This window comes from Poecilia reticulata, linkage group LG1 (assembly GCF_000633615.1).
Source record: "Poecilia reticulata strain Guanapo linkage group LG1, Guppy_female_1.0+MT, whole genome shotgun sequence".
Taxonomy (NCBI): domain Eukaryota; kingdom Metazoa; phylum Chordata; class Actinopteri; order Cyprinodontiformes; family Poeciliidae; genus Poecilia; species Poecilia reticulata.
In genome coordinates this window covers 31,070,201-31,086,479 of record NC_024331.1, presented here as the reverse complement: position 1 = coordinate 31,086,479, position 16,279 = coordinate 31,070,201, and the positions used below count along the sequence as shown (strand labels likewise).

At 41.3% G+C, this 16,279-nt stretch overlaps 1 protein-coding gene and 1 long non-coding RNA gene across 11 annotated transcripts in view; one reads left to right on the top strand and one right to left on the bottom strand.

The window, feature by feature from the left end:
- The first annotated feature begins 998 nt into the window (after positions 1 to 998).
- The window catches only part of sh3gl2a (SH3 domain containing GRB2 like 2a, endophilin A1), a 40,042-nt gene continuing 24,761 nt past the window's right edge, over positions 999 to 16,279 (top strand). For 2 of the 6 annotated variants that reach the window (XM_008422881.2, XM_008422864.2), the window contains exon 1: positions 1,002 to 1,514. In XM_008422881.2, the coding sequence (XP_008421103.1) occupies positions 1,470 to 1,514 (45 nt within the window). In that variant the 5' untranslated portion in view covers positions 1,002 to 1,469. Of the gene's footprint in view, positions 1,515 to 2,193; positions 2,477 to 16,279 lie in introns of those variants that run through there. The other 4 variants (XM_017305353.1, XM_008422871.2, XM_008422889.2 and 1 more) reach the window with 4 other exon arrangements.
- Positions 8,941 to 16,279, bottom strand: part of LOC103472963 (uncharacterized) — a 68,790-nt gene continuing 61,451 nt past the window's right edge. For 4 of the 5 annotated variants that reach the window (XR_001776711.1, XR_534952.2, XR_534957.2 and 1 more), the window contains one exon: positions 9,866 to 10,189. This is a non-coding gene — a long non-coding RNA (uncharacterized LOC103472963). Of the gene's footprint in view, positions 9,086 to 9,865; positions 10,190 to 16,279 lie in introns of those variants that run through there. The other variant, XR_534955.2, reaches the window with a different exon arrangement.

Below are 16,279 nucleotides of genomic sequence, written 5' to 3'. Positions count from 1 at the left end.
TATATTACAATAATCAAACATAAAAACCCAAACTTCTGCATCCAGTTTAAAATGGAATAGAAACAGACAAAGCTTGTTTAGTCCAAATATTTCCTACATTACACGTATTTTCACATCTAGTTTTGTCATTTTCTGCTCTTTCCAAATAAAGTTATGCAATTAATTTATTATTATGCAGCCTACGCCATACAAGGTGAAAATATATTTAATATGTAATTTGAAGAGAATATAGAGAGAGGTATTTATTTAAGTTATATGTTAGTAAGTAGTTTTATAAACCAGCTCTTTAGAGATATTGTTGTTCTTGTTTTTGCCCAAAATGATTTTGACTTTAACATATTAAATGAGCCACTTGCTGCAGATTTCTGATGTAGAAGAAAATGATTCTGTCTCAATACGGCTGAAGATAAAAGTGCAGCACATTAAAGCTGCAGTATCTTTTATTTAAAAATATATATATTTTACATATTTGTTTAAATTTCATTATATTGTGACAGTATGAGACAGATCATCTGCTTTCTCCCAGTGCAAACTAGAAACAACCAATCAGAACCAGGAGGTGGATATTAATGCTGTCAATCAATCCTGTGTGGTGCTGCTCATCCTTCCCCCTTCAGCTCTGTGCTGCGCTGCAGCTAGCAGAGCCTGTTGTGAATGTTCAGGCTAGAGGCCTTTCCACCAATCATGGCGGATTCCTGTAACGGAAAGTTTTTTTCTCCTCCATCAGCACATTTAGCAGCGAGTACGTGGGGATGATTGACAGCCTAAGACCCTCCTCCTGATTGTTTTTGCATTTCTTCAGACACAATAGCAGCTCAGGAGATTGATCTTTTAACAGATGATTATATTGTCACAACATAGAGAGTTTTAATAAATATGTAAAACAATATTCTTTATAAAAGTTCAATACTGCAGCAGTTCTCAGTGACTTTCTGATAAACATAACCTAACATTTAAATGTTACGTACGTAACATTTAAATGACTAAATAAAGCGACATTTAAATATAGTTAAGCTGCGGTGAAGTTTTCATTGTGAATGTTTCCCTCCTGCAGCGGACTGTCGCTGTCCATGGTGCTGCAGCTGAGACTGCATCAGCAGTCATCATCTGGAGGCTCCCATTGGCCTCCCAGTAGAACCAGCTGGTGTTTCCCTGCCTCATGCTGGTCATTACAGTTCTCGCTCCCAGTCTGGAGTTCTGGTGCCGCTCGGTTCCGACCCTGCTGCCGCTTTAAAGCGAGCATGCTCCGACGTCAGCTCCGTCTCCAGACATGTGGCTTCAGCATCCAATGGGCTGATCGGGGCTTTACTCAGCCTCTCCCACACAGGAGATCCCTGAGGAGAAGACCAGCGTAGACCGGGGTTCGCCACGACTCACGCAGCCCTCACGCAACCCGCCAGATCCGGTTCGGAGCCAGCAGATTCCCGTCCTCAGAGCAGATTCCCGACCAGAACCATCGCGTTGCAGTCATGTCTGTGGCGGGACTGAAGAAGCAATTCCACAAAGCCACTCAGGTAAGAGGACAAGACGTCCTGTGCGTGCGCTGCGGGTCCAACTGGGCGTGCGGTGCGGGATTTACTGGATCAATCCGCCGGCGTGCTGCAGCATTGCGCCAAAAACAGTCATTCATCTCTGCTGTTCCCGCTCACTCCGCTGCTGGTTCGGGGACATTCCGCTGGTCGTGATCCCGGTTCGGTGCGTCAGATGGTGCTTTCAGGGACGTCAGTTCCTCCCGGTACCCTTCAGATGACATTCCGCCCAGAAAAACCTCCGGAGCTGCGGCTCCCGGCAGCGGCGGGAAGGTGTTCCCTGCGGCCAACCACAGCGGGAACTCCGGGAATGTTACGCAATCAGAAAGTGCGCCTTCACGGAAATCCGCTGCTGCGCCCCTGCGGATGCGCGACGTGACCCCTGCGCCCTCTAAACGCGCAGCATCCTCGTTATTCCGCTGTTATTAGATAACAAGGTGGCTTCCTTCAGTCTGCCACTGCTCAGAAATGTTGAGCCACCTCTAGCTTCCATAGATCTAGACTAGATCTGCAGTCTTCCTGAGCATCTTTTAAAGTTTTCTTTTCTTTGGATTATTTTTTTTACTCTTTTTGACGCAGATTAAAGTGTCAAGTCTAAAAATAAACTATAATTTGGTAGTAATTAGTTAGTAGCCTGGTCGTTGCTTTCTTATGCAATGCTGCTCATTTCTAATCTCCCTTCACTGCTCCATCTGGGATTCCTCCCATTCACTTGGATTATTGCCAGAAGATTTTCAACTGGGCCAATCAGCAAACAGAAGTTGTGAAAGATGCTGCTGCTTTTTTGCAATGTTTTGTAGTCTGCCTGTAGTTTCAACATTGGCAGTGGAGGAAATGAACAAAGCCATTCACTCCATGTTGGTTAGCATTAGCATTAGCGTCTTGGTCGACTAGGCTCTTCTGTCTACGCAGTGAAGGACGGTTGTTTGCAGCGCAGGAAATTTCCGGTAAGCTTCATAGCGTTGAACTGCCGCATATGTTAGCAGTTGGCTAATAGCTGAGTATGCAGACTCAGGCTTGGTGCTGATATGTTCTCTTTATTGATTTTGTTTGATTTTTTGCGAGTGTTTTTCATGTTGTTTTACGTCTTGACTTTTATTCTTTGATTTGTCTTGTTTTTATGCAGCACTTTGGGCAAAAACATGTGAAGTTCCACAATAATTTGCTCCAAAGGTTCTCATTGATTTTCCTCTCGTTGATTTTCCTTTAGTTCAAATTTAAACTATAACTTTGGAAGTAGAGCTACAGGCTATGGTGGCCGGGATCCTGCGTGTCCAAAGTCCGACCGGTCTGAATCAAATGAATTGTTCATTAGCAGAACCTGATGCCATGCTGAGAAAGTAATTCAGCTGCTGGATTCAGCTGGGCTGAAAACAACTCTCACATTTTTCCCTCAGTCTTCATTTTTCCCTGGTGATTCTTAACTTTTCAGTTAGAATTTGCTAAATAGAAAAATATTTCTATCTGCTAAATGTCTAAAAGTTAGCAGGAACATTTTTTTTTTGAGATTTTGATGGTAACTTTCCTTTTATATTCAGAAGTTTGCATATGCAAACTTATGTTATTAAATATGTTATGCATATTGCATTTGCATAACAAATGTATACATTTGTTCAGTGTTGGAGGTAATTGTCTTTTAAACTTTATGCTCTTGCTAAGTTTTTCTGGCAATTAAGCAAAAACGCAACTTCCTACTTCACAAAATTGAACAAAAATGGAGAAGCATCAGATTTAGTGGTTGTAGGTTTTCTCTCTCTTGTCTTGTGTAAAAAGACTCATTTCTCCTGCTAACGTTAGACTCATGTTTATGTTTAGGTTGTATTTACCCAGAATGCCCTGCACTTTAGTGCGTCCTGCTTTTGGAAAAGTCACTTCAAACCTGGACTGGATTATGCTGCACTGATTGCAGAATATTTAAAAACGGGTTTTTGATTTGTGAAACTTCTATGAAATTTGCATTATTTGGCATTTTTATACATTTTAGCTTTCTGTTTTCACTTATTTTTAATATCTTCACTGTAATGTGGTTCAGATTTTTTTAAAGTGCTAATATACCCCTTAATTTAAGTTTCACAAATCAAATAAAGTTTTCCCAAGTCACACATTTGGATTTAAATATTCTGCAATCCGTCTAGTCCAGATTAGAAGCCTAACCTCGTCGTCGCACTTTAGTCATTTCCTGAATCAGAAGCAAACTTCAGCTTCATGGTTGAAGTGAACTCTGCTGCGGTTCGAATGCCAAAGCAGGAAGTGGACTACAGCGCAGGGAATTCTGGGTAAGTGCAACCAAAACAAACACATTTGTGTGAGAAACGGCTCTGTAATCTTTCACCAAAGATGAAACAGAAATCCTCCAGACACTAAAATTCAGCGCTACTCCATTTTTGTTTACTTTTTGTAAAGAAGGAAGTTGTGGTCAGCGTCTTCTTCAGAGGTTTTCATGTTGTTTCCTTCAGTGGTTCTCGGTGCAGCGCCCCCACAGGAGATCAGGGGAACAGGTTTTTCAAAGCGTTAGGTTGGTTCAATGCAGTGCAGTGAAAAAACGAACTGCAGCAGCTGAAAATCTAACAAATGTTGCAACTTTGGTCCCATTCAAACCGAGTCCACCGGACTATCAGGTGTAAAAACAGACCAAGATTTTTAGGCGGACCAGACATCACAAGCTACTTCTGCCATGAGAGTGAGACTTTTACATTTGTTTTGGTTGTATTTACCCAGAATGCCCTGCACTGTAGTTCATTTCCTGCTTTTAGAGCGGCTTGCGGTCCACTTGGCGTTCACATATGCATTCGAACTGCTCCAGAGTTCACTTCAATAAAACTGAGCGAGGTTTGTCGGTGGAGCAAGTTTATCTTTTTGGTCTACATCAGAGTTTGATTGCGGATTCACACCTCCCCAAACAAACCGGACCGTCTACAAACGGACTGGGCTTCAATTAAAGTGGACTAAACTGGGCCGGTGTGAATTCACCGTGAATTAAGGCAGGGCAGTTTGACGTCTTGGAAGGAAAATGGAGCAAAAAAAAAAAAGCGATTTAAGACTTTTGCACAGCTGACCAGCGTGTCGGCCCTCCTCTAGTAGATCTTAGTGGCAGTGGCAGATCTTTCCTTGCGGCGGTGATCCGTTTCCCGGGAGGTTCTGATTCGGTCCTGGTGAGTCAGAGCGGCGCTGACGGTCGGCTTCGGGCCGACACGAGCCAAACGCCTCCCGGCTGAGTCACACACACTCCTCTGCTTTAGCACGTTTACAAATGGCCGCCTGCTCCATCCCGGCTGAGCGGCTCAACCTGAAGCTGGAAGATCTCTCCACTGATGACAACTCGTCTTCCTCTGTGTTCAGATTCTTTCTCTTCTGAGTCTTCAGGGATTCAGCTGCACTACCTGAGGAAAAAACGGCTCCAGACTGAAGCTGTGAAACATTTCTCAGAAGGTTTTGTTGTGCTGAAGCCTAAAATAAGGAGCAGAAATAAATCCAAACATTTGCAAATTGCTGTCAAGTAATTTCTCACTGTGAACAAAGAGCTGGTTGTGGAAACCGGAGGAGGCGTCAGATAGCAGCACAGATTGTGTTAATGGTCGCCTGGTGGAGCGTCCTGTCAGCCCCTGCAGATGTTTCTCTGCAGCTTCATGGTGAAATCTGCTTCTGTCTGGTAGATTTAGTGCAGTTATTTGGCTCGGAGAGAGCAGCGTTCTGTATTTTCTCTTTGGTTTCTCCTGCAATCTGCTCCTCAAATGTTACCCACCCCCATTCAGCACACACACACACACACACACACACACACACACACACACACACACACACACACCCGACAGCAGAATGCTCTCCTCAGCCTGGCAGTCCAAGGACACATTCAGCTGCAGCTTTTTCTTGAAAATGTTTTCCAGAATCCAACATGGTGGAATTAGGATTCTAATATTCTGATCCTCCAAACGGATTTCTGCTGGAAACTTTTCTGAGCAGCACAAACATGCAGGACAAATAAGTTTTTAGGTGCTTTAGTCATTTTCTCATCATAATAGGGCCGTGCTATGAAAATTTTATTTCGAGAATAAAGTCGTAGTATTGCGGTACAACAACATATTAACCATTTTAAATAGGAAAAAAGGTGGAGGACATTTCTGCCAAAAATCTCAAATTTTGAGTTTCAAAATGAAACATTTTCAACTTTTCAAACTCTTAAATTTCATTCTTTAACCGTCAGATAGTTTTATTCTACCCATTCAGCTTTCCAGTGTTTCAGGAACCTTTTTAGAAATGTGGATTGTGGACGCTAACGTTAGCTTTAGCATCTGTGCTGCTGCTACTCGTTTAGCATTCGGATGCTATTTTAGACCAGCATCGCTTTGCTAACCTTTTTATATATAAAAAAAATGCAACAGAATTTTTAGAGTTGATGTAATTAATCGATCATACTCCGTTTATTAAAGTCCCGGTTCTGTTTACATCTCCTCCCAGTCTTGTGTATTTCTGTTTTGAACATCATTCTTGGCAGCAAGTTGGCTCCATATGGCTGCATGTTTTCCTCTTCATTACCGACCGTTGTCTTTAAGAGATTAAATGATTGCACCAGACTCATTGATTTGGTGATTTACTGTTAATTCAAAACGAATCTCTACTCATTGTGATCTGGTTTCACTGCAAAAACACAAAATCTTAGTCTTAGTCTAGCAGAAATAAGAAAAGTGAACTCAGGAACTTTCAGCAGGATTTAAGATCTTGTTTTAATTAATTAATTCCTTCATATTGACAAAAAAGTTCTAGTTCCATTGATAGATATAAAAATGTTTCCCATGTTATAAGTGAAATAATCTGCCAACGGAGCTGGCACATTTTCATCAACATGAATTAATTATTAGCTAATTTATCTTGCTAAAAGGTTATCTATAAGTTAGTTTTGTCTTATTCAACTGCATTATTTCCACTTGAAACTAGACCAGAAGTATTTGGTCTGATTTAGAGTTTTTGCAGTGTAGCTGTGCTTCCTGTCAGGACCAGAGTATTTATGTAGCTGGTTTTTTATGTGACCCTGAGGAACCAAATGAGCCGCCGGGACTCGGCTGCTACCTGTGGGAGTGTGATTGGCTGCTGGGACACACACCTGTCTGCAGACGTGAAGCATCAGGGAGCAGAAAGCAGGTTTTTATTCCTGTGAAGAGCTCCTGCTGCAGTAATCTTATGTTTTCAACTGAGCCAAGGTTTGACACAAGCTTTCCCTTGATGTGCTCTGAAAACTAAAATCAGCAGCTTTTTAATTCCTCAGCTCCTTTTATTCTGACCCTTAAAAGCAAATCAGCTAAAATCTCTCCTTCGATATGTAAATCTTGGTTGATGGAGCCTGTTTTCCCATTGATTTGTGGGGAAAGCGGTTTCTGTTGGACATGTGGATGGCTGTGTGTCCATGCGACCCCCGGGGCGGCGGCGGGGTCCCTGGATGTGGCCGAGGCCTGCAGGGCTTCGGCAGATTGCGAGTGTGTGACTCATCCAGACTGGATCCTTACTGGGGCCACTGCAGTGCAGAGTGGAACGCATCCAGCTGGGAGATAACAGATGGGGCGGGAAGGACCGAAAGAGCGTCGCTACGAGCCGAGAAGTGAGATAAGGAGAAGATGAGAAGCAGGCAGGAGCAGGTAGGAAGGATTTAAAGAGCGAGGGGATCAGAGGATCTCCAGGGATTTACGCTCCTGCACAACCTTCCAGAAATCTCTCTGCTGCTGTAGAACGCTTTAAAATCACGAGTTCTCCAACTCGTGAATTATTACATTATTCCTAAAATATAACTCAGAATGTTGCAATGAAGACTAACACTGCAGAAACACAGAATTTTACCAAGTATTTTAGTTTCTAGTGCAAATATCTGAGCAACAGTTGAAACAAAACAAAACTAACTTACGTCTGCAAGATATGTGAGCTTGTTTTAACTCCTTAATATCGATGGAAAAAGTTCTAGTTATAAGCGGAACTAATCTTTCATCAATATTAAGGAATCATCAACTTAAAGTTGCAGTATGTAACTTTTACAAAAACATGTCTTCTTCAACGTTTATTAAAAAACTCGTCATTCTGTCATGAGAGATAATCTGTGAAAAGAAATCACTCCACATCTTGAACTGCCATCTGAAGAAAGGCTTCGCTTCCAGTCAAAAGCAACCAATCAGAGCCAGGAGAAGGGTCTCAGCGCTGTCAATCACCCTCATGTAGTTGCTGCTAAATGTGCTAACGGCTAACTGGAGTAGGTACTGGGAGCACTGGGAGAAAGCAGAGGAGATCGATCTATTCACAGATTCTGTCTTATACTCATAATGACAACTAACAAATACATATAAAACATTTTTACTGCAGTTTCCTATTTCTCGCTGAAAAGTTACTCTTAAGTTGGTTTTGTCTTATTTCAAGTGCATTCAGGTGTTTGCAGTAGGAACTAGACCAAACATTCTTGATTTTATGTTTTTGCAGTGCACTTTTTTGATTTTAGACTCATCCATCACATTATTGGAGGATTACGCATTTTTTACATATTTCCATCCCAACACTGAGAAAGTTAGAAAAATGGTCAAACTGGGAACTTGGAAGCAAATTATGGGCTAAAGTTTGAAAAAGTAAGTTTACAGATTCTTAAACCACCAAGTCAACGAAGTGAAAGCTGTTTTCTGCAAACTGCAGCAGTCAGGATGGGTCCAACTGCAGCACTGCAGTAAAACTACACTGGATGGGCTCCAGCAGAAGAGCTGCAGGACTGAGCTCCCCCAATCAGTCAGGAAAGAACCAGTTTGTTACCTTGGAAACGGCTATCGATGTAGATAACCTTTACTCTGGATTATGTTGGTAAATAGCAGGTAGTGCTTCCTGTTGCAGGTGATGGAGGTCAGACATTCTGTAAGCAGGTCATGTTGGTTTATCTTTATGGTGGCAGCGTCTTGGTGTGAGGCACGGCGGTGGCAGTAGCAGCATATGTAGACCGTTTCAACAGCTGCTGTCATTAGCTCACCTTCCTTTGAGAATCCATGAGAGGTTTATGGATGATGCTTTTTCATCCAAAGACTGAAGGTGATGGTGGAGGTGCAGAAACTCATGAGAATATCCAGTGGTGAGCATCACTAACTAAAGAGTTAGCTGTGTTAACCTTAACCCTAATCATAAGTTCTGCTAAAGCGCTAAAACAATATAATACTTAGCACTGTAGCATTAACTTCTACTAACTTCAACCATGTGTCACAAGGAGAACGTGAGGACGCTCTCACCAAAATAAGAGCCTGAACGTAAACGTCTGACTACGAAGAGTTCATAACGGTCAATAATCAAAACTTCAACAAAGACATCAAACTTTATTCAACTGAATGTTTACAAAACAGTCAATTAAATTACATTTTTTATGGAAAAATTAATTTAGGAGAAGCTAAACGATTTCAAAGTTAGCAAAAATGCGGGTGAAAAACAATTTTAAGCATAAACTTTGTAGTGTTCAAACAAAGCAGCAGGGAACAAACCTGTTTGGCTCGGATGAAGAACGCAGCATCTCTGAGCTTCACACACTCAGGTTTTCCTAATTTGAATCCTCTCTGTTGGTTGGAGAGAGGATTTAATCAAGTCTAAGTTGCTTCTTTGAAAGACGTTTCTAAAGCCACAGCGAGCTCCTCATAAAAGTCTGACTGTTTGGAAGCAAATGCTAAAGGTTGGGGGTGAACACACGGCACATAGTGCTGTAATGTTTGTGAAACCAACATGGGGTTTTATTTTTGCAGGCTCCGTTTAAAGGAGGCTTTCTGGTGCAGCGAGTCGCCCGTGTTGTTCTGGGGGCTTAAAGACAGACGGAGCCTGCATGGGTCCTATTATTAGCTCCTCCTGTGGTTTGATGCTGTCGGCGTGTTTTGAGTGAAGCAGCGAAGGAGTAAATTCATTAAATGTCGCATTCAGAGGAGGGATGTTTAACCAGTGTCGTATTTAAAGTTCCGGCTTAGCCAACGATCTGGGGAGGTTTCTGTCTGGTTTGACCACAAAAAAGAAAAAAACTAAACAAAAGAAGCTGCTGCTGCTCTTCATTTTCTGCGGTTTTCCCTCTCTGTTAGCATCAGTATTCATGCCGAGGTTGATGTTTTATTCACCGCTTGTATATTTCACATTCTGTGCATCAGCCACTGCAGGAGAGATGAGCGATGACTGTGTGCTGGGGAGTGAAGCCATCAGCTGCAGGAGGTCGGCCATGACAGGCGTAATTAAAGGGGGAACACCGGCATCCGTTTGCTAACAGTAGACGATTATTTAGCAGCTAAGTGGCTTTGCTGTTAGGGTTTTGCATGAAGACATAATTTACTGTTAATGTGCTGCGAGTTTTGCTGAAGGTCATTTTTCCTTTTATTCCACAGAAATGGCGAAAACAACGATGAGAGTAAATGAGACCACAGTAATCTCTCTCACAGTCGAGCATTTCTACCTCAGGGACGTTCAGGTCGTTTTAATCTTTCATCTGAAAACCAGAATCCGGCTGTAAAATCTCCTCATTCATATTCACACCTACTGTCAGCTGTTGTTTCTCTGCCTGTGATGAAGTTTGATTGCAGATTTAATGAATTCAGATGCTCCGGACCTTGGAGAGAGAAAGGTGTCGTTTGTTTGGTACGTCGTATATTTGCAGGCGGGTTGAAAGGTAACGGTCCAAACTGAAGCTATGGATGAAAACAGAAGAGAACAAAATGCTTTTAATGACACATCGGTGACAAAACTTTACAGGAAAGTCTGTTTTTCCTTCTTCATCTCTAAAATGGATGGACTAACCCAGTGATGTCCAAACCTTTTGTATCAAGAGCCAAAATGTCTCAGCTGAAATCCTCAGGAGCCAAAATGAGTTTTTCCCCCCCATTAAAAATGCAAACAATGGCCCCCACCCCACACTTTGGACACCCTGACCTAAAGGCTTCCCTTGTTTTCATATTTATCGCTTTGTATTTATACTCAAATTCAAAGTTTTCTGTAAAACTTTCAGTCTGTGTAGGAGGGAATAAACGAGGAGAAATGGCGGATTGGAAATGAAAGGAGAAAGAAGTGGAGGAAAGGGCAGGAGAGAGGAAGAGGAGGCACCTGTGTTCAGTCTGATGTGTAATTTGGCTCACATAGGGACAGTTTGGAGGGCAGATGGAGATTCATGAGATGTGAGCAGACATGTTGTGTTTCGCTGTCTGATCCGCGCCCCACGGTGAGCCCACTCGCCCTCAGACGCCGTCCAACGACCAGCTGCAGAGCCGACGCCAAACGGCTTGGCGGGGATTATACTCCGATTAATCCCGGCGCAGTGACTTTGCATCATATCGGAGCCGAGCGTGAGTCAGAACCGGAGCGATGCAGCTGTAATCTGGAAAACGTGCTGCATGTGCAGGACGAGGCGGACAGATGCGCCATGTGATGCAGTCGGAGATACGAGGCTTTTGGCTGATTTTTATTTTTAGTTCAACTCATCTGGGAATTTTATCTCATCAGAGCTGGTAGAGTGCCCCAAAATTTACTCACGCAAAAGTAGCGCCAACATATTTTTACTGAAGTAAAAGTGAAAAGTAGCTGTCCAAGAAATGACCGAAGAGTAAAAATGTATTTGGTAAAAAGTACTGAGATCAAATTATCAACCATTTAATTTTAAAACATTACATAATCAGATGGACATAATATGAAGTGCAAATTTTTTGTATCTCAAGAATCAAAATGACATTAATTCATATAAATAAAAAATAAAATCAGGGAAAAATGTTGTTTTCCCCAAATCAGTTTCTTTTAATAAAACAAACTTATGAAACTTTAACAAAAACTGCAGGTGTGAGTCTGTCTGGTGAAAATATGTTTGATCTTCATTTAGTGGGTAGAAACTTTACTCAGGTAAGAGTAGAGACACGTCATAATAAACTTACTCAAGTTAAAGTACAGCATAGTAAAATATTCCTAAAGGATTTTTAAAAAAAAGTTACTCCAGTAACTGTAACTAGTTACTGCGTGTCTGCTGTGGAGCCATGATGGTTTGTGACTGGATGCCTGCACCGTGTGCGAGTCGCTGTTCATCACGGTGCAGCTGCATGTTAGTCACCTTCATGACTTGTAATCTGCGCCTCAGGCTTGATGGGGAGCAGATATTTTTATAACGCTCAGACTTAACATGACAAACACGAGTCGGACACCAGGAATACAAGGCCACTAGAAACCAACTGCTCTCTGGGTGATTAGACTTTTCACCGCCATGTTGTTGTCAGCTGGCACAACATATGCATTTCTTTTTACTAGATATGCATTTCTGGATTATGCCAGATTAGAAATTGTTTTAGTGTAGGGAGAAAATGCAAGAGAAATGTTTTGTTGTTTACCTCCCGTCCAGAGAACACTTTGCTGCATTCTTGTTGGTTGTGCAGGAGGCTCCACTTCTGCTTTTCAAACCTGTACAGTTGTATAATTGTGCATCTGTTTGCAGCCATTTTTCAGGCGTGAGTGTAAACGTTGAGTTTGAGGGACGGGGCCAGCAGCAGCTTATTTGGATTTAAAGTGACAGAGCCCTAAAACAACTCATTGTAAAAGGAGCTCAAAATAAAGTAAAACCTCGATATCTTAGAATGATTCTGAGCAAAAACAAGTTCAAGGTTATACTAACCTATTCAAAGAATTGCAGTAGGTCACCGTTAAGAAAACAGTGACATGACTTTGATGTACGGCTGTTTCTACTCTGGATGTTGAAATCTGGAATCATAGAAACGGCACTAAGAGACTTTAGTACTTTTCCTAAATCTTCACAAAGTTCCTCAGACCTTTACGTTGTCCTGCGTCCAGGATAATCCAGTAAATTCTGTCAAATATTTTTAGTCAGAGAGGAGCTGCCTGCTGCAGCAAATCAGAAGCACTAACCAAGTTAGAGAAGCTAACCGGCTTTGTTGATATGAAGCTGATGACTTACTAGGAACATCAGCAGCAGTTAAAGGATAAACCTGTTTGTTTAACTTTAACCGTGAAATGAAAGAAATCTACAATAAATGTTACGTTTGACCAAAATCTTCCACGGTGGAAACAGAACAGTTCAAATAAAGCTTTAAAAACATAAAGTATTGACTTTGCTGCTGATGATGAGTGCAGGCAAAATGATCTGGGATAAGCAGAAAACAGATAAAACTCCCACAAACTGTGTGTGTTAAAAAATGTCGCATCGTTTTACACCGGCTTTAAAAGCACGACGTTCCCTGTCATCCTAAAAGCTGCATTATGTCCCCGTTTATATTCCTGACTTCATCACATGAACCGTGTCCCTATGAAATCACGTGAGGAGCAGATTCCTCCGTCCTGCACACACTCGATGTATAAATCATGTTAAAACACTTAGAGGGTGTGTGTTTCTAGACTGCAGTCCATAAATTATTGATCTGACCTACTTTGACTGAGCCCTGCTGATAAAGCCTCTAAAGTGAAACCTCTCAGCCTTAATGAAGGAAACCAGGCCTAACACACACACCACAGCCTGGCGGTTCGGAGGATCTGGGCTGGAATGATGCTGTTGTTTCATCTGGTGGAGTCTCAGAACACGCTGACCTGCTTTTTCTGCTGCACCTTCATCATAATGTGGGTTTATTGAAGCCAGTTGCTATAAAATGATGTCTTCGTTACTGACGGACAAGATCACAAAGCTGTTCGTTAGCTGAGGATTGAAACGACCAATGGTGGTGAAGTAATGAGTAATCATCAACTAATTTAGGGATCAATAAAGGATACAGACTCAAAAAAGGCCATTTGCTGAAAAAAACGATTTTTAAAAAATCTTTATAATGATAGCGGCACAAACGTAAAGTTTTAACACCACATCTCGATTGATTTTTGTAAAGTTGAAGGGGCTGGTTGACCTTTGATGACCTCTGGAAACATTTAATAAAATCTTTAAAATAACAGCGGCACAAATTAAAACATTTGACACCGTTAAAGTTTAATTTGAAGACTTCACTCAGTTATTAAACGTCGGATTTTTGCTTTTCTCGCGGCAGAGCTTCTGCTTCTGGGTGAGGAGACGTCACTCAGGGGAAACCAACCAATCAGGGCACACTTAGGATGACGCTGTTTCTCGTTCCACCTTTGTTTAGTTTACCATAATAACTAAAGCAAACTCACCGTTTGGGAGATGTGAGTGTTTGTGATCATATTTGTGCTGCGTGTGAAATGTTCGGCGGTTCTAATCAGTATTCTGGGAGTCGTTACCGGTCCGTCCCTCTTCTCTGTCCCCCATTACTGGCAGGAAATCTAATCAAAGCCGACGCTGCAGAGGAGCAGATAGTCAATATGAGATACAGAAGATGTCTATCCGCTGACGCTTTTCAATTTTCCCCTTGTTTATTGGGCCATTCCAGCTGGTGGTGGTATTAATTTTATTTTTTGCTGTGCAGTGGGACTGAATGTTTGGAGGCTGTTTGTTTGAATTCACTATTGATTTTAGCAGAACGGAGCCACCGACTGTTTTTCCTTCTTCTTTATAGTAGTTTTAGCTTTTAGCTTTGAGTCGGACATTAATCCCCATCACTAACGGCGATAAATGAGTTTCAGGCGGCGGCGTTTAGGAAAATCTGTTTCCTTGAGGCTGCGGATAGACTGAGCTGCTGCTGAACACCTTCAGCGTCCATTTTTCTGTTTTCTGCAGCCATTCCCTCTGACAAACTGCCTTTAGCTTTTCTTAATGCTTTCGTTTCACGTTTCTCCTTTCTGACGGGTTAAAGCAGCTCAACTGAGCGCTGATACACTTGTGTGCTCAGTTTGCAAACACACACAAATCAGATTTAGTTTTTTATCTACAAGTTTTCCAAACTGATTTTGATCCAAAATCGCAGCAATCGGCAACAAATTGAAGATCCAAAATGCTGCAAACTGAATCCTGAATTAACTTTAATCATTTAATCAACTGCACTGAAAATAAATGTAATTATTCAGTGAGTTTGTGCTTCCCCAAGAAAATGTATTAAAAACCAGCATCCAAACTCTGGGCTGCAACTATTATTATTTTAGTAATTGATTATTCAGATGATTAATTGGAAAAAATAGCACATTCTGCTAATTTTTCATTTAACCACATAAGCCTTTTTATAAAATAAATACATTAAAGATGCAAACAAAGAAATTATTTTTTAAATGAGTTTTATTGCCTGAATGCTGTAACATATCCCTTTTAGTTTGATCATTTTAGAAGCTCTTCCTGCTTTACTCAACATTCAGGGTATTTCTGATCTGGTGATTATTTTTGGATTATTTTTCATAACTGGATACCAAAATATTTAATAATATTCTTTTAATTATTTTGTTACAGAATTTGAACCAGGTGAAGCTAAAACTGCCACTGCAGGAGTTTTGTTTAGAACATATATTTTTTGTGCAGTTTTGGCTGAATTATTATTGAGTGTGTTTTTTTAGACTGTATATTCCACTTAAAGTTTAATCAAACACTGAATTAGTTGGCATTTATTCCAATAATCTATTAATTACGACTAGTTTGATTAATCGTTTCAGGCCAAAATATAAATAAGCCTGAAATCGACAGACCGTCTGGGTAAAAAAACAAACTTATTTCCATTTAGCACATTTTTTTTCATAATTTCAAATCCCGCAATTTTATGGTTAATGAAAACACAGCCACCGTTTCCAGAGACAGAAATGAAGGACGGACTCCTTTAACTCAAGCAGGAAGCTGCAGAAACTGTGGCTAAAAAGATGCTCCGCTTTTCACACCTCCCACATTCTCAGAATAAAAACCAGAATCTGAATCACGTCTAATGAGAGGCGCCATTTAAAGCAGAAACCGCTTTAATGCGGCTGTTTTCTACTCTTAATTAACTGACCTCAGCGGAGCCTCAACTGACGGTTTCTGTCATCAAATGGATGAAAGGAGAAACGTCGTGTTCATGAAGCTCTCTCTCTCTCACACACACACACACACACACTCTCTCTCTCTCTATCAGCAGGCGGCAGCGTGAAACTGAGCTGTAATAACTACCATCAATACTGATTTCCAGAGCTTGACACCACCATTATTACACCGACGCAGCGGCGCTGGGTAAACACTGCGATAACGCATCTTCCTGTTCTGTTATGTTTCAGTAAAAGTCAAGTCTGGTGCAGATGTGAAGGTTCATTGGGAGGAGAAACCTCACAACTGAAGCAGAAATTAGAAATGTGTGTGTGCGTGTGTGTGTGTGTGTGAGAGTGTGCGGGGGTGTGTGTGTGTGTGTGTGTGAGTCCTTTTCTTGCCTATTTCCTGGTCTTTGTATTCAGTTTCAGTATTTTTACCTGAAAGCACACAAAGCTTGTGATGCACAGAAAATGCAAAGAAAAAATTTAACACTGAAAGAGCAAAACATAAAAAAATCAATCTTCTAGATGTCTTTTTGGTTTTATTATAAGTAAATAAAATATTTATTTACTTACTTTAATGTATTTTTTGCTTAAAGTAAAACAAAAAGTATTAGTAGGAATAAAAGAATATCAGTCATTAGTATTAATAATAACTAGAAACTAGATCAGGCCTGGAAGTTAGAGCACATCACCCTGTTCTACATCACCCAGTTCTACGTCACCCAGTTCTACATCACCCACACGGTTCTATGTCACCCAGTTCTACATCACAGTTCTATGTCACACAGTTCTACGTCACCCACACAGTTCTATGTCACCCAGTTCTACGTCACACAGTTCTACATCACCCAGTTCTACATCACCCAGTTCTGCATCACCCAGTTCTACATAACCCACACAGTTCTATGTCA